Here is a 25,026-nt window from a genome sequence, read left to right as displayed (position 1 = left end):
ATTGATCTATGATTCACATGAGGTTGTGGCTTACGGGTAAGTTTCCAGCATCTTTGTCCTCCAGCAGCTACCTAGTATCTCCTTGAATCTGCCTTCTTTCCTCCTCTACCTCTCCTTGGGTTTCCCACTTTGCTTTATTCTGCCAAACCAGCTTCCTTATTAACCAATGGTAAGAAAACATTTTTACAGCATCCAGAGGGAAATCCTACATCTTACAGGTAGAAAGATTCCTACAAGGGCCTCTGGCTCTTTATTATTAAGACCATTGGCTTTGGCACAGGGATAGAAACTTAGCTCAAAGGAACAGAAGAAGGTTAAACTAGGCCTATGTAAATGAAGACCAGTAATGTAAAATACAATAGGTGCCTAGGTCGTTTGGGGAAGGGATGTCTACTCTTACCTGAAAAGGGAGAGTGTGGAAGAGAGTGACCAATCTATAATCAGTCATGCTCTTGTGCTTCCAGACTCTTCTTCTTGCCTCTTCACCAAAATATTTTTTTAGCCACTTCAGTGCAAGGCAATTTATTTTAGAAAAGACCCATGGTGTGAATATGCCAGTTTCCCCTCTCATGTTACCTAAGTGGCAATTATTGTCCTGATAGAAGGGTTTTGCTGATTGAATGCTAAATGCCCCCCCCCCCCCACAATAGGCTCACATATTTGAACATTAGGTCCACAGTGGTGGTGCTGTTTGAGAAGTTGGTGAAAACTAAACTGAATGCTGGGAGAAAGAAGGGCAGAGTCAGACAGAAGCCATGGAGTCATTGGAGACAGACGTGCCGGAACTTTGCTGGTAGGGAATGACCTTGTAGTGATGCACAGATTAATAGAAATTGGTTAAATTAATATGTAAGAGTTAGCCAATAAGAAGCTAGAGCTAATGGGCCAAACAGTGATTGAATTAATACAATTTCTGTGAGATTATTTTGGTTCTAGATGGCTGGGACAAACAAGCAGTCCCCTCCAACATTTTTTCAGGAACTTTTGTGAAGGGTCAGTTTGAAGTTTGTAGGATTACCCCAAATTCCAAAATTTTGTCTCTAGCCAGTAGAACCTTTAGCCATTAAGACTACAATAAATATGATGTCTGCAGAGTAGAGTGCTAAGGAGAAGAGGAGAAGCGGTTCAGAACCACTGGGATACATACAGGCGGAGAATGTGTTAGCTAATGACCCAGGATGAAGCTCCACCCACTCTTGGAGGTAATGGAGAATCGCTGATGGCTTCAAAGCTCTACCTGAGGAATCACTCGCTGGTGCAGAGGGTGAAAGGGGTGTGGAGTGGTCACAAAAAGAGAAGGGCGGGTTACAGAGTGGAGGAACTGACCCACGTTTTCATTTCATGAACCTATTGAAGTGCACCATTCCGGTATGCTAGGACAGTTATGTGTGAACTGATACTTTTGTACATTATGTGAACATTGTATAAGTTGAAGTATGTTATGAGTACACTAGGAAAGCTATTTAGAGGTGTCCTTGGGTGGGCTCTTTTGTATTGCTGGAAATTAATCCCAAGGGTGTCTATTTCAGAGCACCGGAATCTGGGTCCCCCGTGTCTTCTCCTGGACAGCCGACTGTGCCGCAGTTCTATTCTTGGAGCTGAGCCCTACACAAACACTAATTGGTTTTTGCATCTGAAAGGTTGTTCATCACTTGGTCGCTTCTAAATTTAACGTGATGTAATCCGCGCACAAGATGGGAGATTTCAGACCCCGTGGGAGGAGCAAGTGCCACATGTCGGGTTTCTAAATATATCTGGACACAAAATACTTTAAAAGAGGCAGAATTTCAAAAATGGCTTCCTTAATCTCAGATTTTACCTGATCTATGATTTTGGTCAGAATTAGTGATTTCCTGTTTTTTATGAAGGAAATACCTGGCACACCTTTCCCACCTTGAAGTTTAGTTTACACAGGAAAAGACAGTAACAATAACTAGTAACAAGCATGCATACAAACAATGAAAACACACATCAAACCATCAGTTACCAAATTCCATCCTCTTGGCAACTGGCATCATGACTAAAAGTGTGTGTAAATTCACCGATTAAATGCATTGCTGTATTGTGTAGACCCAGGTCTACACAATAATGGGAACCACATGCCAAGTCTTGTACACATTTTTCAGAACACAGTGAAACACACACAAAATTACAGTTTCCCATGTAATTGGATGAGTTAGTTAGGAAGCCCAGGGCTGAGACTAAATAGCACAAGGACTCAATCATCCTTTAGATGATAACCAAGACAAAGGATTCAGTGCATAGCCTGGTGTGGTTCTCTGTGATGCTGGCGCATCTCCTTCCCACAGAGACCCGCAAGGAAAACCATGCTTCGCTCTTTAAGCTTTATAGTCTTTTTTTCTGTGTTAAAGCTACCCAGAATCTTCAAGGCTTTCTGAAGCCTAGATGCCACCCTGATAAGCTTTAGTTGGCCCTAGGCACTGGTCCTTTGCAAGTTTCACAGGTGATTCTAACATGCAAAGTTGAGAACCACTCTAGGTAGCTCACCCCATGACCCTGCTGGCCTGAGTCCATCAGTTCCTGTATCCTTGGGCTCTTTTACTTTAAGAACTGACTCTTGCCCATCCCCTTCCTCTGCCTTCATTAAAAAAAAAAAGCTGGAAAAGCAGACTTGCAAGGAGTCCTTGAATCCATTCCTTGATCAACTTCCAGAATAAACTGGGAGAAGTCCAGAAAACACAAGCATTGGCAAAACATAACAAGTTTCTGGAACCCGCTGCCTCCCTTGCCAGGGGAATTTCGAAAGCACAGCAAAGGCTCTTGTGGGAACCCAGCTCAGCCTCCCCTTGTTTCCCATTCACTCAGGAGAGTTGCTTATACTTTCTGAGCCCCGGTTTATCCATCTACAAAAACTGAAAGGCCTGCCACTTAAAACTTAATTACATGATTGTCAAAGTATTTAAAACAGTGTCCGACACTTCACAGGTGTTTTGTGATGGCAGATGTTTACACAGAAAGTGAAGAGACAGAGCCCGTTCCCCGATTCCACTCTGCATTCATAATGATCACCACGTGTTGAGTCAATTTATCCCATTTCCATTCTTTATCTGCTATACAAATATTTGTTACATTATGGCCTTATGTCAGTCAAACTGCAAGATAGTTGGATGTAGTAATGCATAAAAAAATACATGATTCTTCTCTTGTCTCGTATATTTTCATTGAATGCTTCACTAGGACATTTTTATTACGGATCTCAAACAATTCATGTGGCTTGCTTGGGGTGGGACGATCAATAAACTATCCTTCAGTTCACCAATGCTACAAATGTTCAGGGAGGGAAAAGAAGCTAAAATAGAGTCCTACCCCGCCAGAGAGGGGCAGACAGTGGTAAAGAAGCCGTGGAGTCTGTGCGAGGGAGCTGCGCAGAGAACCAGACCAGGCTATGCACTGATGAGCCCTGAGATTCTTACTGGATGGAGAAGCCAAGTTCTTCCACCCAGTTCACCACACCCCGTGTGTGTTTCCAGTCCTGTGCTGCTGTTGGTATTTAATAGATCATTCTCTCCTCAAATTTAGAGGCTGAAGCTCCAACATCTCACATGGCTGCACTGACAACAGGGTCTCTGGGGTGGAAATTAAGATGAATTAGATCTGAGGGTGGGGTCTGGAATTAGGAGAATTGATGCTTTTTATAGGAAAGTTCTCCAACACAGAGAGGACCAGAACCCAATCTTGCATCTGTAAGGAAATATACTCAGTTATTGAGTTATTGAAGCCATTTTTATTCCATTCCGATCCTCATATTAGTGAGGCCATACCAAACAGGGACTCTGTAGATAAGTTTTCAAGGTTTATCCATATTGTATTTCTTTTTATGGCTGAATAATGCTCTACCACATGGGGCCTCCCAACATGTTGTCTCTCCATCCTTTGATGGACAAACTCTTGTGAACAAGGTTGCTATAAATATTTGTGTAGAAGGTTTCTTTGAACGTCTCTTTCCACTTTTGTGGGGGTGTATCCCGGGAGTGGAGCTGCTGAGCTGTGGAAATGCTTACAACTCTGAATGTCTGATGCTCCACAAACAAGACTGTTTCCAGGTTCATGCACAGAAATCCTTTCTTGAATTCCACAAGACCACCCCTGAACAATTCAATGATTTAGAATATATCATCACTTTACAACAATTTCTCTTGATGCTAGATCTCACTGCTATTACTGATAACTTATAGAAGAATCTAAACTAAAGAAGGGTGAAAGATTACATTTTTTTTCACAATGTAAGGAAATCGAAATCAAAACTCTCCTTCATTGTTTTCCTGTTCAGGCTTCTCTAGATAGCCATCGTCCAGGTGACTTTTTCCATCAGGAATTGAAATCTGGGTTCATAGTAAGATCCTTGGTGACAACATCACTTACCTTTGGGACCAGGCAGCATAGGACCTTGCATTAAGGGCATATTCCAACTCAAAACGGCTCCGTAAAGCTGCCACGTGGCTCCGGCCAGGCCCTCCCCGGCTCACCAGGCAATCAGAGGAAGAGGAAGGCGACAGGGAACCACTGCTGTTACTTGAGGCAGGAGACATGAGCTGGATGGAGAAGGCATGGAAGTCCTTGTTTACTAACTCCAGCAGGAACCTGTACTGGGACATTAGAGCTCAGGGCTCTTCCACACTGCTTCTAGCTTTCCCCTTCCATCTCTGCTGCTAAGATCTGCTCACATTGATCAGCTACTTTTTGACCCATTTCTATTTTGATAGCTGGCCTTATCCTTATTCCTAACTTCCTCAAAGCACAGTAAGCCCAAAAATGAATTTACAAAATGTTTCTTAGATGATTATTACGTGATGATCGAAAGGTTTGCCACCTTCTTCACTGTGGTCATAGGAACCACCAGCAGAACTCCTTCCAGCTGTAGCTGAATCGCTCCCCCGTGATGCAACATGGTTTACACACTAGTGTCCTTCCCTGTGGCTCTGATAAGACAGCTCTGACTAAAACATCTTATGGGAGAGGGGTTTTGTTTTAGTTCACAGTTCGAAGCCCAGCCTATCTTGGTAGGAATTCAGGCAGCAGGCGCTTGAAGCAGCTGTTAGTTTGCATCCACAGTCAGGAAGCAGTGATAATACATTCTGCTCAGCTCACTTGCTCCACTTTACAACTTCCAGGATCTCAGTCTGGGGAATGGCTCCATCCACAATTAAAATAGGTCTCCCATGCTAATTAACATAATTAAGGTAATCAAGACAATTGCCCGGAGACACACCCAGACATCCAGTTCCCAAGTGACTTTAGATTCTACACATTTTGTAAGATAGAACATGGTTTGCTAGCTGGTGAATGGTTTCCCCAAAAAGAACAAAGCCAATCTCATTGCTAACTGATGGTCCTTTAGATGTTTGATAATAGCCCTTGGGCTCATGGTGATTTTCTCAACCTTCAGGCAAAACTCCTTGGTTCCTCCAAATGCTCTTCATAATATACAATTTCCACTTTTTTGCCATTCTGATTGCTCTCCACGACAATGCAAGTGGCAGCTTTCATTATTCTTTAAAGGCTGAGAGTTCAATTGGGTCCTCTTTTGTTTGCTCATCACAGAGGGGAGATGGTCAGATCTTTTGTTCAGCAACAAGAGAGCCTCCTCATGCCATAGCTCCTCTGAGCTTATCACAGCACTAACACAGTGATCTTGAGGCCATGTCCCCAGGTCCTCCTTTGACTATTGTTTCTATGGCTCTGAGAAGAACAGTATGTTATCCCTTTCAAATTTATTCTTGTTAGACATGTGCTATTATTTCCTTTTCCGAGATATTCTAGATTCTTGCCTTCAAATGTTTTCTAGCTCTCTCAACATTGTCACATTTGCCGGTGTGGCCAGCAGGTCCCCTCAACCCTGGTGTCAGCTTGACAGAAATATTGAATAGAAGGAGGACAGAACCCTATGGGATCCCACAAGCCTGGATCATTAATTAATGTTACCTGTCCAGTGAACTCTCTGCATACAAATGTTTTATCTTTCTCCTAGAGAAGAGTGTTCCTGACGTCCTGATCAGTGGGGCTGACCAAGCTTGTTTTCTAGATGTTTTCATTGTCTCTGTTTTGAGGTATCTTACTTAAGGGTTTCTATTTCCGCAAGGAAACATCATGATCACTAAGAAAGTCAGGGAAGAAAGGGTTTATTTTGGTGTTCATCACTGAAGGAAGTCAGGCCAGGAACTCAAACAGGGCAGAAACCTGGAGGCAGGAATTGATGCAGAGGTCATGGAGGCTTACTACTCTTGGCTTTCTTGGCCTGCTTTCTTATAGAGCCTAGGACAAAAGTCTAGCGATAGAACCATCCACAGTGGGCTGCCCCCCCCCCCCCCCCCCCCCCCCCCCCGCACATCAATCACTATTTAAGAAAATATCTTGAGCTGGGCGGTGGTGGTGCACGCCTTTAATCCCAGCACTTGGGAGGCAGAGGCAGGTGTATCTCTGTGAGTTCAAGGCCAGCCTGGTCTACAAGAGCTAGTTCCAGGACAGGAACCAAAAGCTATGGAGAAACCCTGTCTTGAAAATCCAAATAAAAGAAAAAGAAAATATCTTGAATCTTACAGAGGCAGTTTTCTCCATTTAAGTTCCTTTCTGATAACTCTAGTTCGTGTGCCATGTTGACATAAGATGAGTCATCACGAGAGGTAATTCCTATTGCCATCTAATGATCTACAGTCCTAGGCTAGCAGCTACCTTGTTTGGTTGAACTTCACATTCACATAAGAGGTACTCGGAGCTCAGTCTCCGAAGATGTCTTTGTAACAGCCGAGTCCTCCAGAGGATGCTTTTGTCAGTAAGCAGCCCTGCAACCTAGACAGCTACTCTCCACATAGCCATAACTTTCTGTGTGTCGGAAGGATGCCTCCCTCTCAATGAAAGGCTTCCTCTCTGGGATATTTTGTGAAAAATGAGGCAGAATGACTGGTGCCCATCATCCTGGAAGTATTTCCCAATAGAGCAGGTTCTAGGGACTCTGAGCTAAGATTATTTTAAGGAGGAAATGTTTCTTGTGGAAGGTTCTTGTTGTGCAGGCTCAGGACGTGTCTCGTGGCTTCTGCCCTTTTCATGCACACGGGCTACATATCCGTGTAAAGTCCTTCCCTCCTCCTGTGCATTTTGAACATGAATGGGTGCTCTTGTTTTAGCTCTTTTTTGCCTATTTTTAAATGCTATCTCATGATCAGGTATAGCAAATTAAGGCAATTATACAGAAAATTAAAACAAACAGCTCCTTGATATTAAGGAAATGTTTTCATTAGCATCCGTTACTCTGTGTCCTGCTATGACTATGCCGTCCAGCAGATTTGTGTACTGTTTGAGGTAGTGTTTCCTTCCTTTCTGAACAAGTGGACAATGGCACAGTGTTCTATCTGGCTCATCACTTGTGTACAATTTTGTAGAAAAAAATGATTAGATATTTACTTTTCGATGTGTTTGTTATAGTTATAATTTTAAAGATTCTCTCTCTCTCTCTCTCTCTCTCTCTCTCTCTTTCCTCTCTCTCTCTCTGTGTGTGTGTGTGTGTGTGTGTGTGTGTGTGTATGCCTATAAAGACCAAAAATTTGTTGGATACCTTGTAGCTGGAGCTACAGAAAGTTGTGAGCTGCCTGATGCTGGCCCTCAGATCTGGACTCTGGTCCTCTGAGAGAGCAGTAAGCACTCTTAGCTACTAAACCAACCAACTTTCCAGCCCCTATTCTTTTGATTTTTTTTTTTACATATCTATTTTTAAACACAGCATCACTGCAACCATCTCTGGCCTGATTATTTTAGAGTCACAAAAATTCTATATGAATTTGCCTCTGCCCCAGAAGAAGGAGCAGAGAATGTTCTTTCTAGGGGCTTTGTCAGAAGAGCAGCACGGGTAAAGGAGTCACTGGACCCCCTTTCCAGTGAGCACTTGGAGTAGTTTTCCTCATTTGCTTGTATTTGTGGACTTAGTTGGGTCCTAGCGCCTCTAAGACACAGTCTCTGGCCCTGATAGTTCTTTTTGGTGACACCTGGGATGTTTCGGGCCCTTTTTTATATTTTGACTGTGAGCCCAGCCTTTAATGTCTGAGCCATCTCTTCAGCCCTCAAGCCCTTTTTTTAAACAGACTTCTCATAAGGTCAACACTTACCTCCACGTTGCACAGACATTCCTCCAGCTTCCTCACAACTTCAGAAAACTCGGGTCTTCCCTGTAAACCAAGAAAAGACTGTTTTTCTTCCTTAAGAATGAAATAAAGGAAACTCTTTGGGTTTGAAAATTGAGTATTTGCATTTGTAAAGAACGAGATTAGCAATAAAGTATATTTTTTATTTAAAGTGCACTTGTATTGAAGGGCTAATTGAATGCTCATTTACTGTTCGCGGAGGGATGTTTAGTCTTTCTGTGATAAGAGTTTTAAGTCAGAATTTGGAACTCCATTCAGATAACGAAACAGTGGAAAATCTTTAATTAGCTTTGCATGTTTTTAAATGGCAGGGTTTCTTCTTCAAAATGGAAGAATAATTGTGAATACTGAAAATTGTTAACTCTCCTGATGCCTGACAATATGCTGTCCACATCCCCGGGGAAAGCATCCCTGCCTCTCATTTTGCAATTAGCTTTTACTTCAAGAAAGACATTTCAGATTTACAGCTAAGGCCAAGGTAGAAACTTCACAGCAATGCCCTACTTTTGAGTTTAGACTTTTGATTTCAAAAACTGACATGGAAGATATTGGCTATTATGAACTTCAAAGCCATATAAGTTTAGTTAAGTGGTTATTGTGTCTTTTTATATTTCAAACCTTGTTCGAGTTGCAACAGATATAAAAATGAATGAGGACCTACAGGAAAAATTCTTGAAATCTTGGAAAGTGTTGGTTTCTTTTAAAGAAATAATATGTTTCCTTGTGCGGGTTAGTAAGGACTGTGCACCCCACCACTTCTCCCTTTATGAGAGCTTCACTGCCGGGAGGGGGAGAGGTCGATTGATGGTGCAGGCACAGCAGCCAAATAATTTAGAGTCTTAGCAGAACAAGGGATTCTCCCTCTATCCATCCCTCCTTCCCCCAGGATGCTGTTTCCTCCAGAGCCCTCGCGAGTGGGAGCTGCTCTGTACAGAAGTTCTGCTCCTCTGCACTGGTGGGATGGTAGCAGGGTGGCTGACCAGCTATGTCCTCCTGGCTCCCTTCAGAGCATCAAATTATCACACCTTCTACACAGACAGTCTCCTTTGTTTGAAGGTTTAAATAGTGGTTGGCAGTCAAGCTCTCTACAGCACATACCCTTACGTGTACAGGCAGAATGTTCCCAGCACCCAGGCCTTCCCCAGTGAGTCTGCCCTCTCCGTTCACATGGTCACTCTCTCTGGAGTCTTTTGTCCCTGAAATACATCTTTTCAGTTGACTTGAAGCCACCTGTTTCAGGCTTGGTCCCTTGGTTCTCCTCTTTCTCTCTAAATTTTAATGTTCCCAGGACAGTTATTTTGAGACAGTTTGTTGACAAATTGGCAGCCTCATGTCTGTAAAGTACAACTCCTCCTTTTCTACCTCAATACTGTTTCTGAGAACAAGTTCACACATGCAGTTGAGTGTCCTTAGTCTTTCCCATTTCAGTCAGTGACAAATGTGTCTACCTATAAGACTCTAAAGCAGAGAATAATCTTTGACTTCTTTCTTCACTTGTTTGCATCCAGTGTACTGGGAAATTATATGGTTTTTCCTTCAAAGTTTATACAAAACCTCCACGATCAAAGTAGCTTATGTTATATAAACCTGCCTACAGATAAATGCTGTAAGCATGCCCTGGTAAGAAGATACCGGGGCATGGGCAAAATAGGTAAAACCTACAAAACACAGTCACTCAACAGAGAGGAAGGACCAAAGGAAGTCTTATGCTTTTGTTCTTTTTCTAACAGCTTTTATTCTGAGGATGGATAACCTAAATCCAACACAGGAATTTATATTGCTATAGTTGTTTGTTTGAGTAACCAGAGGGCAGAATTCAGGTCCACCATAATATGTTGTCCATTGCTGTATAACAAATGATCAAGAGTCTCTAGAAAAATGTATGCTTTTGTTGTTTTTGCCTTGTTTCTATGGGTCATAAGCTCAGCTCAGATTAGCTTGGTCCTTTCTTGAGAGTCTTATCATATTGAAATCAAGGTGCTGGATGCCACTGAGACTCTTACTTAAGATTCACTGATTACATCCAAGATCATAGACAGTTGGTAGAACGTGTTTTCCTATGCTTTTGTGACTTAGGTCTTTGCTTTCATATTGTATTGCTCAGGAATGGCCCTAGACTTTCAGAGGATGCCCACACCTGCTGGTATGGGTAGTTCACAAGATGGAAGCATGGTTTTCTCCTGGCTACCATGTGTTCATGTCCCTGAGTGTTTCCTCTGTGGCCAGCTATAAATAATTGCTGCACCTGAGTGGGTAGCCCCCCACAGGACAACCTCTGAATATAACAGAGGAGAATCATAGATACAGCATCTCCTCATCTTCACATACTCTGTCCACTCTCCTGGAGAGGTATTATATATGTGTGTGTGTGTGTGTGTGTGTGTGTGTACAACAGGTGAGAATGTTATGGATGGTTCTGGAATCCTGCCTGTCACAAGGAGACAGTAGAGATCAAAGGGATCCTAGGGGGAAAAATCCAGTGAACTGTCGAACTGTCTACATAAGCTCTGGACTATATACATGGGCAATCTTCTGCTGCACAGTAAGGCCACAAGAAATGGGCCGAGGTTATATTTACAGCTCATAAGGCCTTGTTCTGGGTATTTTCTCACAGAACAACTGTATGACTTTTATGCTCAGCCTAGAGAAAACTGCCACACTCTGCAGATCCAGCTAATAAACTGCATCCTTCTGGCCCAAGTGAGTCCACAAAATAGTTTCCCATCTTCTACTCAATTTGTCTCCATCTTCCTTAGAGGCAGTGAATACATATCAACTATAGCTATAAGGGATTTTGAAAGTGAGCAATGTTTTATGTGTTCTTACAGATTTAACGTTGTCTGCCAGACTGATTTGAGTTCACTTTTGTAAAGTCAAATTATATCATTAAAATGAAAAAATTCATCTTCAACCTCCCTACCTCTCTACTGTCAGAGGTACATCCGGTCCTGCAGACATCATTCACATTGTCTACTATTAGTGAGGCTTCTCTGCGTGTTTAAAAGTGTGATCCAGAAGCAGTCAAGGTAATCACTTAAGCACGCACCTCAGAACAAGCAAGCTTTCTCACTAAAGCCTGTAATCATGCCCCATCTCATTTGCATAAGTGAAGAACAGCATCCTGGCATTCTTCTCTAAGGTAGCAGCTTGTCATGTGATCTCTGACTTACTCCTCCTTTTGCACAATCCTGTCTGACCACACACAGCCTACAGGGAGGCAGAGTTAGAGAGAAGCCATGTAGCCCTGACAGAGCTGGACAGAACTTTACCTGGTAAGCCACAGCCTTGTGGAGATACACAGATTACTAGAAATGGGTTAAATTAAGATTTAAGAGTTAGCCAATAGGAAGTTAGTGCTAATGGGCCAAGCAGTGATTTAATTAATACAGTTTCTGTGTTGTTATTTCAGGATCTAGGTGGCTGGGAAACGAACAAGTGGCCTCCTACTACAGATACTTATTTTCACGTTCATTTGCCTGCTGCTATATCACACCATAGTACGTTCCCCTGACGAGGCAGGGCTACATCTGTGTCTCCATTCCCAAAGTACAAAGGCCGTGATCTACCCTGGCCATGATTCTGAAATATGTGCCAAATTTCTTATTGAGCCAATAAATAAATTAATAATTTTATATTTTATTTTGTTCTCAAACTATTACATATTTAAGGCCTTCATTACAGACTGCTTCTTTTATTTTCCACTGAGAAATTCCTTTTAAGTGTCTCTTTTGAAGGGTGCTAATATTTCCCTGGGGATGCTGGGAAAGGCCGCATCATGGCAAACTTGAACATTTATTGTATTTACAGAACCTCATCTAACTCTGTGTGGCTGTTTTTATTTAACACAGGAAATGCAGAAAATATGAAAAATGAAGTAATTTATGAACGGTACCATGGCTGGGCAGTAACAGCTGAATTCATTTCTGGGCAGAGCTAAGGTCTTAGTCTGGCTCCATTAGCTCTCCCTCCATGGGCATCTGGGTCTGCAGCTGTGTAAGGCTGGGAGCCTGAGGCTCTGCAGCCTTGGAGGCAGCATCAGCTTAAAGCCTTGGGTTCGCTCCTCTGCACGTGACTCTGATCACACTCAGATCCCGTTTCTCTACCTCAAAGGAGATGCAGAATTAAAACAAATAAGAAATAAGGCGATGTTTTGGGCCGAAGTGCTGCATCCTCTAAAGAGCTCTGCCAAGAACCTACGCTACCAATAACAGGAATTTACAATCAAATGCGGTAATAGCTCCCTGTAAACTCAAAACACAGTTGTAGCTTTCTGTGTTTGCAAGCACACCGTGGGGCTCTTTAAGAAGCAGCCACCATCAAAGAGCTGAAGTCCAGGTGGCAGGCACCATCGCTCTCAAGGACACCACATTCTGATGAGTGTTCACTATGCTCTCTTTCAGGTGGATGGCTCCTACCCCTTCATGTTGTGGGTGACAGTGTCCTCCCTGCATCCTGTGTGGTGTGCACCCAAGATGTAACCCCGTGTCACCAGTTAACCTACACAGTAGGTAATAAGCTCATATCGCCACACAGCAGCGAGCGATGTTGCCGGCAAACTTCCTGCCGAGCATGCACTATGCTGTGAGAACTGCTGAGGTCATCCAGAGAGGGGCACCCTCTGAAGAAGCAGGCCTTCCATCCCTGAGGGACTTGTAACTTCCTACTTTCTGGCCCTGAAGGTGAGTACCTTCAGGATCAACTGAGATATTTTTATTACAAAAGGATTATCTGCCACTCCTAAAGCTACATACTTAAAAACGAAGAAGCTGCGTTTGTCTGGACTTGGTGTGAATTTGAACCTTACCACCAACTGAAGGAAATGTAAATGATTGTGAATCCTGAACTGCAATTGTTCAGCATTCATACGATTAACCAATGTACCAGCAAAACCGATTATTATCAAAGCCCATCTCATTTTGAAAGTCTGGTCGCTCTCTTGCTCTCTCTCTCTTTTTATCAGTGGTAAATGAGCTGTAGAAATGCTAACAAGAAGTGCTGCCTGTGTTCATTACATATTGCTTGCTTAAGTCAACAATTTAATAAGACACCTTATTAACAAATTTGAGGAGAATGTGATTTACATCCTGATATTCATGGAAGGGATAAACAAGCTATAAGCTCTGTCAGTGGAAAATTTTCAAAAATGAGACCAAGTGAAGACAGAGTAGGTAGGTAATTTCATTCGTTTCTACAATCCCAGGACTGTCTGGGAATTTGGAGGTAGCCGTTCCCATCCTGTTTGAAATGGGCGAGTTTCCTGTCAGTTGGAATGTGAACCGTTCCTGGTCAGTTCCTGGAAGCAGTCGCGATGTGTCCCCATCCCATAAGCAGACTCCCTGGTGCAAGATGCCCTCTGCTTCGGGATGTGCCTGAGAGATGGCAGAGTTGGTATCCCCCTCCCCCTGCTCCTTGCTCTTTCATGTAACCTCACACCTGAAAGACCCCCACCCAAAAGCTAAGCAGCAGTAACGCAATTTTTGCAAGGCTTGAACTTAAAATTCGTAAGTTAAACTAGGACAGGGAAGCTCAACCACAAGACAAGGGTGGAGGGCCAGGCAGGATATCTGATATCTGCGGTTGGCTACCTAGCCCCTGTTATGAGGAACCAACTTGAAAAGGGGGGAACTGCGTAAGGAACCAACTAGAAAAGGGGAAACTGAGCAAGGGACACCGTTTACACCCTAGATAGTTAGCCAATTTTTATCTGATTACTTGAGAATCCCCGCAGTTGTCCTTGGGTTGAACCTGGCCTTATTTGATTTGTCCAATCAGAACATTGTAACTATGCATCTCGCTTCTGTAGCCATGCTTTCTGCTCCCCAAACCTACAAAAAGCCTACTTCTCCAGCCTAAAGGCGCGCTAGTCTCCCGAGAGACTAAGACGCCCCAGGTACCTGTGTACTGAATAAAAGCCTCTTGCTGTTTGCATCCGGAGAGTGGTCTCGCTGTTCCTTGGGAGGGTCTCCCCAGTCTGAAAGACTGCCTACCACGGGGGTCTTTCACACCCAGGATGCTACCCATGTGCGGCTAGACTTCCTGAACACAGAGTCAGAAAGGGGCTGGGTGGTGTTTGTGTCTCCTAGCAGAGGAGTAATTGAGAGAAATCAGAGCTTTCTCAGTGACAGTCTGAAATCCCCAAGGCACGGGGCACCTAACAAACAAAGAACCTCCCCCAGGTCCTCTCAGACATGGCCCTGAGAGAGACAACATGCCAAACTGGCCAGAATTAATAGAATTTAAATAATCGATAACAGATGCTTTAGAAAGTGCCCTGATTCAAGCTTCTGTGTGCTGCCAGGAGAGAGACAATTCTTCCCAGACAAGGCTCTCTGAGCTGGCTTTGTCTTTTAGGTTTTATCGCTTTGTTTCAACCAAGCAGTCAGGATTTCCCAGGGGGACAGGGATTTGCTTCCTCTAAGGCTGGTGGTTCCAATATCACCTTCAGACCTCCTGGGGACAATGGACTCCTTCATTCTCAGGATCCTGGCCTCTGCAGTCAAAACAACTTTAGCATGATAAAGACGTCTTAGGATGGCTCCTGATGGCAATGCATCTTTATTGAGTTAAAATGCTTTGGTTACTAATGACAGGGCAGCCATGGCTCAGAGGTGATTATGGGGAAGGATTGCACAGTTGGAAACCCTGAGTGCCACCTGTCAGCACAGGATGGACCTCATTGGAGGGAACGGATATCAGACAGGAGGCCAAGCTGGCCTCTACCTTAATGAGAGTCCTGCTGACACATCCTCCAGCTGTCTGGAGAAACTCTAGATATGATCAAGTTGACATCTGATCTAGTTAGCCCGCAGCAAAAAAAGAAAAAGGAAAAAAAAAAAAACGAAACTGAATTCCTCTCCACTCCCCGCACGTTTATGTTGGGGAGGGGGGATAAAACAACTTATTTGACTTCCCAGCATAAATATCCAAGCTCTGGGCTTGGGGTGGAGCTCCACAGTCAGGACTCAACCCCAAGGGAGGCCTGAAAAGCCACCTTTAAAAGAACTTCAATGTGGGCAAGCCGCCAAACCAATTAAGTCCGCATAGTGAGGAACACATGGGTTTGTGTTCCTTAAATGAGCATGTTTCCAGGAACAGCAGAGAGAGGTAAAATCCACCATTGTTATGGCCAGATTTCCCCAAACTTGCAATGGTTTCCATCTTGCTTCTTCCCGCCCATGTGACACATCTCCCTTTGTTCCTTCCTTGTGTATGTATCTGTTTCTAGCTTCTGCTTTCTTTCCTACAGCGGCCCCCGATCCTTACTGATGGAAATATCTCCAAAGTTGAGAGCACCGACCTGACTCTCCTGGTTAACCTGGCCCTGCTCTCTCTGAGCAGAACTGCTATCTACGGAATTCAGGAAGGTTCCCTGCATGGTGTCACCGCGCTGTGGACCCTGTCGCTGGGCCACAACCACACCCCCTGTTCTCTGTCCGACCACACCTTGGCAAGCTGCGAAGCCTGCAGGTCCTGGTGCCGAGCAACAAGGTCTCCCTCACCCTGAGAGCAGCCTGGTTCAGGAGCACCAAGGCCCTGAGCAGACTCCTGCTGGATGGAAATCAGATCACTAACCTCACACAGAGTTCTCTTAGAGGCGTGAACCTTCACAGACTCAGGCATTGGGACTTATCCAACAATTTCATTTCCTTTATTGAGAAGGATGTCTTTCAGTCCCTACCCCAACTGCAGGAAGTGGACCTTTCTAGAAACCTGTTGGCTCACATGCCGGACGCGTTTACCCTCCTGAAGCACCTAAGCCTTCTGAGCTTGGAGGGGAACCAGAGGAGCTGCACCTGTGACCTCTACCTGCTTGAGCCTTTTAAGAAATTTCGTTAAGTCTCTGGCTTGCGGGTTCTATAATACGAAGGAAGTAAACTGTCAGGTATCCCCTCTGGCTACAGCTGCTGCAAAGATCATGCTGAGACTGTCTGAGACCAACTGTGACTCCAAGGGTCACAACCTCACTCTGGCTCTAAAGGACAGGCGTGCCCTTCTCCCGGGGCAGGACGTCGCTCTGATGACTGTGCTTGGCTTTGCAGGTATACCAGGGGAAAGTAGCCCCCATCTCTCCTCCCTCTAGTGTGTGTTCTTGGAGTGCCTGAGTCCTTTCTACAGCAGCTGGGGAGAGCCATTGGGTTGTGGAAGGGAGAGGTTGGTGAAGGGGGTCTCAGTAGACCTGGCTCAAGTTGCAAGCACTTCCTGTTGAAGAACAGTGCAAGGCAAAGACAGGGGCCTGAGAATGAAGAACTCTGCTCCGGATGTGATTAGCATAACCTGGAATAACTAACTTAACTTGTTACTTAGACTTCCTTTCATCATGGCTGTGACACGGGATAACCAAACACCAGACAGCACTGGAGTGTTTACTAGCATCCTAGGAAAAGTTTCAAGGACCTGGTGAGCAGTAGACTCTTCCCTTGGGACATTCCCATCTAGGCACATTTCCTCCCTGTGACAATCATTTGTGGGGGCAGGAGAGATGATAGCTCAGCGGGTAAAGACACTTGTTTCGTGTCTGATGGCCCCAGGCCTGTCTGCAGGACCTACATAGAGTAGAGTTGTATGGCTTACTCACCCAATATTCTCTCTCTCTCTCTCTCTCTCTCTCTCTCTCTCTCTCTCTCTCTCGTGTGTGTGTGCAAAATTTAAAACGCAGCATTACACATAAGTGTGGAATTTTTAAAGACTAAAGATGCTGTGTTTAAAAATTTGCCAGTGGGCTTTTCCAGAACCACAAGAAGGTGTCAGCAAGGCAGGTGCAGGCACCTCGTGTGCAGAGTGTGGGGTGCAGTCAGTGAGGTCCGAAGCCTCTGACTCTGCAGCTTTGAACCCTGTCTGCCCCCAACAAGCTATAAGACTTAGAACAAGCGACTGTGCGTGATTGGCCGGTTTTCTCTTCTGCCGGAGGCTCTGTGTTCTTTCCCAACCTCTTTCATATCCTTGGCCCAGGCCGACAAGGGGGTAGCTAATCTCTCAAAGTTTAAGAGTAATGGAATTTTAAAATTCCTTGGCTATCATAGCTTGCCAGACGAATGATACGCAGTACTTTCATTAATTGAAATTTCTTGAGCTAATTTATCTCTCTGTGTGTTTTAGAATGATCTCAGTGCATGATGGAAAGTTTACATAGGGCAATGAGGAACATGTGTGTCTGTGATTCTGGTTGTGTGTGTGGGCACATGTATCCCTCTGTGTGTCTGTCTGCGTGTTTCTAATTCTCTCCCTCTCCCTCTGTCTCTCCCTCTCTTTCATGCTCCCTCATTCTCTCTCTCTCTGTCTCTCTCTCTCTCTCTCATTCTCTCTGTCTATGTCTATGACTGGGTGTGTGTGCATCCCTCTGAGTGTGTCAGTGTATGTTTCTGTGTGTGTGTGTCTGTGATTGTAAACACACAGTGTTCTAAACCTGGAGGACAGAGGCTCACCAGTGGAATCTAAGGCTGAGCAGCGGATCCTTTGCTATAAACCATTATGTGAGCAGAGGTTCCAGGTGAATGAATTGGGCACCAGCTCTTTGACTTCTGGTTGTACTTCTAATAGGAACCAGCCAATATAGTGACCACCCACACTCAAACTCCCTCAAATCAGAATATGAATTCACCAGAAAAACAAATTCCTTTGAGATCTGTATAACAACATCAGTAATAGAAAATTCAAAGCAATTTACTACAAATGACAAAACATCACAGTAGCAGCAAATGCTCCCTGGATGTGCCCGAGTACCCAGTGGAGAGTTGACAGGTGTTCCAGAGGAAACTCAGGGATGAGGGGTTCAGGCTGGATTGGAAGGTATCAGGTTGTATGACATGAAGCAGGCATGAAGCAGCTATGTTCATGGCAGTGCCTGTGCAACTTCCCACTTTCCAATGAATGTTCCTAGCGTTAAGAGGAGGGATTCCACGAACATTTGCCCAGCTTCTGCCTATAGCGAATTTCAGCACACCACTTTGTAGGGCACTGCTTGGGGGTCCCACAACACGGTATCTTCTAGAACTATTTTTAGAACCAGACGCTTAGAAATGTGTTTTGAAAGGGAACGGCTCTTTATCTGTATAGATGGGCTTAGGTTGTAAAAGATTCCAAAATCTTGTCAAAAATAGCAGAAAGCTTAAAATATATAGGTCACCTCTGGCTCTGAAGCACTAAAATTCTCACGAAGGTGTCCAAACAGAATTTGAGGGTTGCCTGTCTCTCATTGCTACTAATACTGGATCACTGGCATCTGTCTGGCTTTTCTATGGGTTCTGGGGGCCCAACCTCAAATCCTTACACCTACATGGCAGGGACTTTATCCACAGAGCCAGCTCTCCAGCCCGGTTGGAGGATTTTTGCCAGCAATTTTGATTCTCTTTAATTTTCATATATAACTATGTTGCCTGATATCCCCCTTTTCTATCAAGTTCAAAATCATGTACTCATTAATAGTGTCCTTGTGAAGGCCATGAGACATGCGCAGCCAACTGCTTAAATGGGAAGCGGTTGTGGGGACGAGGCAGAAATCCTTAATAAATAAATAAATTAAAAAAAAAAGAGGAAACCTAAATAGGAGAAATATGTAATTGGAAATATGCATCTCTTGGGCGCTGTATATTGCTCAACCCCAACTTTACTTGCTTTGTTCTATAGAATGAGTAGCTTCTGCCATATACTTCAACGGTCATCTAACACAGTCCCAGAGTCAATAGACTCTGAGATTTTCAATAATTCCAACTTCTCTTCTCATTGTAATCTTTCCTTTAAAACCAGTTTTCGTAATAAAGATTTTGTTAAGTGATAAAAAAAAAAATCTCTGCCATAACCTTTATTTTAGAGGAGGAACTGACTTGCCCAAAGTCATACAGCAAGAGGCAGACCCTCTGTCCAGCCTTATTGGTCCTGGGCCTTCTTCATCACCACGGAGGTTTATTTGATTAGTCAACCCAGTGCTTCTGTTCTCAGAGTGATGAAAAGATTTCTTTCTGTGACAGTCAACACATGCTTCTGTAGTACCATCCTTGTGCCTGGGTTTTGGGGTTAGGGTGGTGAAAAAGACTAAAGATTCCTGTGTCTGCAGAATGCTTAGTTCTAGCAGAGGAGCCCAAAGGGGGACAGGCAGAGTGAAGGCAGCGTGGACAGAGTGACCCACTGTGTCATAATGTCGGAAACAAAGGAGGTGTGCATGGTTGGCCGTCGGGGACTCAAGTAACTAGGTGGCTGGGAATGCTATTCAACAAGATGGGAAAAGTGAAGTAGATATCAGAAGGACTTTTCCCAGCATTGCAATCAAGGGTCTCTCTCAGAGACCTCATTGACCTCTACTCAGAGGTCAATCTTCATCTACCTACATCACAAAATGACAATGCCAGGCACTCTGAAACTATCTATCTTCCCTTTCAGTTCACAAGACACACAGAATCCTTTTACAAGATGAGAGAAAACAAAATTTTAAAAAAAAATGTATCATGTTGTCAGATTTTGAAAAAAACAAAAACAAACAAATGAAAACCTAAACACACAAAACCAAAACAACATTGAGGAATTTTGAAGGTACTGATTTAAAGTTTAAAGGACAAAGAAACCAAATAAGCAGAGGGAGAAGATGCCACAGTAAACATGGCAGAGACTGAAGTGCTCCTTAAGACAAGTGAACGTTGAAAGTATCAAGCTTGGAATAGGAAGATAGAAAGAAATTCAGGCAAGGGAAGAGTCTGGCCTTTCTACGAGTTGGCCACCAATGGTGATGGGTCTTCAGGACTGGGTAAAATAAGCCAAAGGCATGCGGGGTCAGTTTGTCATTGAGGATTAGGGTCCTGATACGTCCAGGGTATCTAGCAGCTATCATTTTTTATTATTTATGATTATATTAAAAAGTAAACTAGGAATTAAAATTTCTTTTTCATAAGCTGAAAATAACCCTTTGATGTTGGATGAACTACAGCCCTACCTAAGGGACTCCAGGCATCTTTACAGTTGTTTTAAATGATGTTGTGTATATGTGTGTTGTGGTGTAAGCCTGTATGTACACGGAGGCTAGAGGAGGATGTGGGATGTGGTACTCTACAGCCTTTACCGTAGACCCTTGAAACAGGGTCTCTCACTGAACCTAGCTAGAGGCAGGCTGGCAGCCAGCAAGCCACAGTGGTCTTTCTTTTCTGTGTCCCATAACTGGTGTCACGGTGTACATGAGGCCGCACCTAGATTGTCTCATAGTGCTGGGAATTTGCACTCAGCTCCCAGTGTTTGTACAAAAAGCCCTCTTACTCAGGGAATCCCCTCCCTGACCCTATAACTCCTAAGATACAAACTGAGAAGTAGACTGAAGTATTGCAAACAGCCTCCGTCTGGTGTCACGGTTTCCCCGTGGTGACGGGTGCCTCCTATACCTTCGCCTGTGTGAGAGCCACATTTCTCCCAGGATGCTCATCTAATGGTCTTTCTGTTTGTCACAGGAGTCGTTGGTCTCACATGTGCAGGGCTAGTCATATTTAACTGGAAACTCCAGCAAGGCAGAGCTAATGAAGGCACATCCAAAAACCTTCGCAGCAGAACCCACGATGGATCCTGGTGTGCTCGTGAAGACAGAAATAGCTGTGCCGTGGGGTGCTGTAACTGCCACTTAACTGGGGAAAATGAGACAGAGGTCATGCCCCATGTGGGTCTCATAACAGAAATACCACCTAGACAGGAAAGCAGCCATCAAGCAATGCTAGCCTCCAAGTCCACGGCCCTGGATGCCTCCCTCAGGAAGCTCAAAGGGAGAGACCATGGTGCAGACAGCGCTTGCTCTTGCCTGGGTGATTCACTGCTACCGGCAAGATGCTTGGGGCCTCCTGGAAACAAGAAATCTCTTTATGATTCAAGCTTAGTTACAAGATGTCCAATGACAGACAAAAAGCTAAGCAACCTGAAACATGGAGAAGTCCAGACTCAAATCCTGCCACAACACGGAACAAGAAAAATAGGTGAGCTCGTTGGTTAGAAAATCTCACTGTGCTTAGTTTCTCAGGAGAGAGACTGCTTTTCAATTTCTCCAACAGAGAAGGGCTGTAAAACTCACTTTAGTTTGTTTCTTCCTTTTCTGAAGATATAAAGGTTCCAGGAGTGTATGTGTGCGCATATGTATGCTTGTTTGTATATAAACATGTACATGTCTGAGTACCTGTGTGAGTGTGTATGTGTGTGTGCATGCACACACACGTGTGCGAGCCCATGTGTCTCTGAGTGAGAGTGTGTTCCCGTGTATTTAGGCAGTGTGAGTCCGTCTGTCTGAGTACCCGCATCTGGGTGAGCTGTCTGCTGCTCCTCCTCATCCTCTGGAACTGAGCATCCCTCCCCTGCCTGGAAAGAGAATTTTGAGCCCCAACACCTAAGGAGGGTTAAAAAAAGAAAGAGAAGAAGCCTCTCCAACAGGAATATTGCTATGATTTATGAGAAGGTGGTTACCAGCGTTCATCCCAACGTCCTCTGAGTTCTGATGCCAATCTGCAGTAAACAGCCTTCCCAGAGCGTGGCATTTGAGAAGAATGGCCTCTTAACGCTAGTGATTCATTTCAGGAATGATGTCAAGAAACTCACTTTGCTTGCTGAGCTGTCAAGGATGATAACTTCTCAGTTCTGGGAAAGTCAGGGCTTAATTCATGGTCCCACATTGGGAGCCCAGTGAACCTGGCCGTGACACCTACCTGCTGTCCAAGGGCAATGCCAATACTTAGGTGGAGGCAATGAATCTAGCATCTTCCTTTCCCTCCTGAGTTCTGGGGCAATGCTTTCAATCCCTGCAGTGCAAACTTACAGCTGCTCAGGAAGGAGGCTCTGCCACTTATTTCATGGTTTGGACGAAGCACGGTTTTCTGTTGGAAAATGAATGACAGAGGAGCCATGGGATGCCCTTACTGTAGGAATCTGGCCCTAAGGCTGGATCTGGGCACCACAGGATAAGAATGAAACTATATTTTATTTCCTATGTGGCATACGGCAGAACGTCAGTTTATCTGACTGCATTTCTTGCTGGTTCCTTGGTTTGATTCTAGACAAAGATGGCCAAGAAAAAAAAAATACAGCTGCCATAGAAATCAGAAAAGATTGGTTTTACTTTATAAGAAATAACGGCTCAGCTTTTTCATTTCCTCTTCGCAGCATCCGAGGCCTTGCTTTGTCTGCCTGTGGGGAAGTTCTACACACAAGGGGACGTGGCTCGTTAACCCTCTGTAGCACTGTCTCCTTGCTTCACATGGGACCACATGTCTGTCATGTCAGTGGGGACCGTGAGGAGACAGACACCTGCAGTTCTGCAGCACCCTGGGGCGGGAGGGAAGAATTCAAGCAAAGAGTCAAGGCCATACTTGGTCCTGAGGAAAAGTCTGAGTTTATGCCTGAAGCATGGGGCTTCAGAACAGATTCCTGGGGCAGAGAAAGTGGCTAGGTGGCATCTTGTTGAATAGTTCTTGCTGTTGACCCCCAGTTTCCAGACATCTCTGAGAATCGGATAGAGTCCATCAGCTCTTCCCCCTACACGGTATTTAGACTCACATGTGATTTCCATTTAACCCAGCCTCCCGACACCAGCACCTCCTCACAGCCACCCCACCCGCAAGGTTGAAGGTTGGCCTTAGGGTGTGCGACACTCTAGCCTAGAGCTTTGCCCTAATAGAGGAAAATTTTTCCTTTCTTTTTATCTAAATAAAATGATTTCATGAAACAAGCGAAACTAGGCTGGTGAGGCATAATTCTGTTCGTTGTGGGTGAGAGGTAGACCCATCCAAATCCTGATGCGTCACATCCAAGTCCTGATGCGTCACTGGGGAAAACATCCAACATCTAAATGCCTTCTGTTGCCCTCAAAAGTCACAAAAGGACAGCTCTTCTGTCATAGACCATGGCTCCTGTGACTATCAAATGAGATATCAACTGTGTAATATTTAGCATGCCTACTAGTTCTTCCTATGAACACAACCAATATTAGGGTTTCATTGATATTATTGAATGTGTATAATTGATAGTATACTTACATATGCCATTTAAAGGTCACAGGCAGATATTGCTACCAGATAATATATTAAATTACCTACTTATTAATAAATCTTTAGTGGATATTGCATTAATTTGCAGGAAGTAATATAAGATATGGCCGTCTGCCTTCATTAAGGCAACAAGCATTTCTTTTTGTAATGTCTAGGTTACTCTGTTTGAGTCTTGAATATTGCTTAATATTTCATATACATTTTTCCAAATTTATATTCTAAAATGGAAAATGAATAATAAAAACTTAGTATGCCCTTTGAAATGGATTCGGATGTCATTCATCTTCAAAGCTAACATAACCATAACTAAATCTAAATATGAGTTAATATGAATGTCATTTAATTCCTAATGCCACTGTTGCTAAGTCAGCATCACAGCTGATTGACAAATGACACCAAAGAATACCATTGCTAACACACCAACTAGCCAAGGGTCCTCTTTGATGTCGGCAGGAACTTAGGAAACATACAGAAATTATGATTTTAAAGAAATCATCCCACAATTTTCAAAAGGTTCCTAGGTCTTGGTTGGTTAGGATACTACAGCTATGCCCAGTGGTCAATTCCTTTATTTATTGTTTGGCAGATGTGAGCAGTGCCACATTTGGAAGCAGATATGTGACATCCGCCTCAGCTTTGGCAAGAGAGAGTCTCGGGAAGCATTTACCAGATAAATCATGGAAACCTCCAATAGGAAAAGGAGAGAATGCAGCACAGCCACCTGGACAGAGCTCATCCTCCAAGCTATGGGAGCCAAAGGAACATGCTGTGGGAAGGATTTCCCACAGACATAGAGGGGAATGTAACGGTCACTGCGGTCTCTTAAAGCAGAACAAGCCTATGGATGTCCATCCTAACACTCCTCTCACCCGCAAATGTGTGTCCTGGGATGAATTTCACGATTGTATGAAAGAGAAGAAGCCACGTCACAGAGCGCGCACCAAGTCGGAGAAAGAGCAAATCCAAATTAGCCGAGCAATAGAAAAATTCCTCAGGACTCAGGGGAACAAAGACAAATCAAAGCTGTTTGCAAAAACCAAGAAGTTGTGTTCTACAAAGAGGGCTAAATTCCACGATCCTGATTTAGTTGGGGGGAACAGGTTGGTAGTGACAGCAGAAACACCAGCCTCTAGGAGACAGCTAGAGAGTGAAAGTCTTTACCCGACTTTGTTGGATCTCAAAAACTGTACCAGCCTGGAGGAGGCCAAGGAACCAAGAGGATGGCTTCCAGAGCAGCAGGTTCCGAAAAAGAAGAGACTCAAGCAGTTCCATCCGAGTGAGAAAGGGAAGGGACAGAACTTAAGGATAAAGTTAGATCTTCACCCCTTTGGAAAAGCTAGGGTACACCCGGAAGACATCCCACAAGAACTCCCCGAGAAACATAAACAAAGAGCGTTACATCCCAAGAAAGCAGCCAGAACTTCAGAGAGAAAATTCAAAGCAACACCCATGTCTTTTGTTAGTTCCCAGCAGTCAGACAGGCGCAGCCGTGCTAAACTCACTTGTCCAAGGGTGCCACTGGAAAGTGCCTCACAGAAGACCTCTTACCAGGAAAAGAATGGCCTCCACGGAGCTGACAGCTTGTCTGTGGGCCACGTGAGCTCTGTGCAGAGTGGGTGCTGCCCGGTGGGCCACATTCCTACGGGAAGTTCATCACCAGTGTGGCAGTCTACTACCAGGATTGCTGAGCACCAGAGCTCCCTCCCTCCCTTCTCAGCTGTGCGAATGGAAAATGCTACCCAGCTACAAACGGAAGCTATGGGTCCCTCTGCAGCCCGTTTGAGAAATGAAGAGGGCAGTGTTTCATCGCCTCAACATGCTGCTATGGAACCTACTGACCATGTGGTAACGGTGTTGACTCAATGTACCCACCAGAA

General features: G+C 44.3%; 1 protein-coding gene across 2 annotated transcripts in view; it reads right to left on the bottom strand.

Moving 5' to 3' along the window:
- The window catches only part of LOC121447239 (serine/threonine-protein kinase TNNI3K), a 217,186-nt gene that overhangs the window by 31,655 nt on the left and 160,505 nt on the right, over positions 1 to 25,026 (bottom strand). For both annotated transcript variants that reach the window (XM_041650381.1, XM_041650390.1), the window contains 2 exons: positions 8,118 to 8,177; positions 4,384 to 4,553 (listed from right to left, as the gene is read on the bottom strand). In XM_041650381.1, the coding sequence (XP_041506315.1) occupies positions 4,384 to 4,553; positions 8,118 to 8,177 (230 nt within the window). The remainder of the gene's footprint in view (positions 1 to 4,383; positions 4,554 to 8,117; positions 8,178 to 25,026) is intronic.

This window comes from Microtus oregoni, unplaced genomic scaffold (assembly GCF_018167655.1).
Source record: "Microtus oregoni isolate MIOR12 unplaced genomic scaffold, Mior012 000000F_ref0000247, whole genome shotgun sequence".
NCBI classification, from domain to species: domain Eukaryota; kingdom Metazoa; phylum Chordata; class Mammalia; order Rodentia; family Cricetidae; genus Microtus; species Microtus oregoni.
Note: the sequence above shows the minus strand (reverse complement) of the source record. Positions and strands in the feature narration are given on the sequence as shown.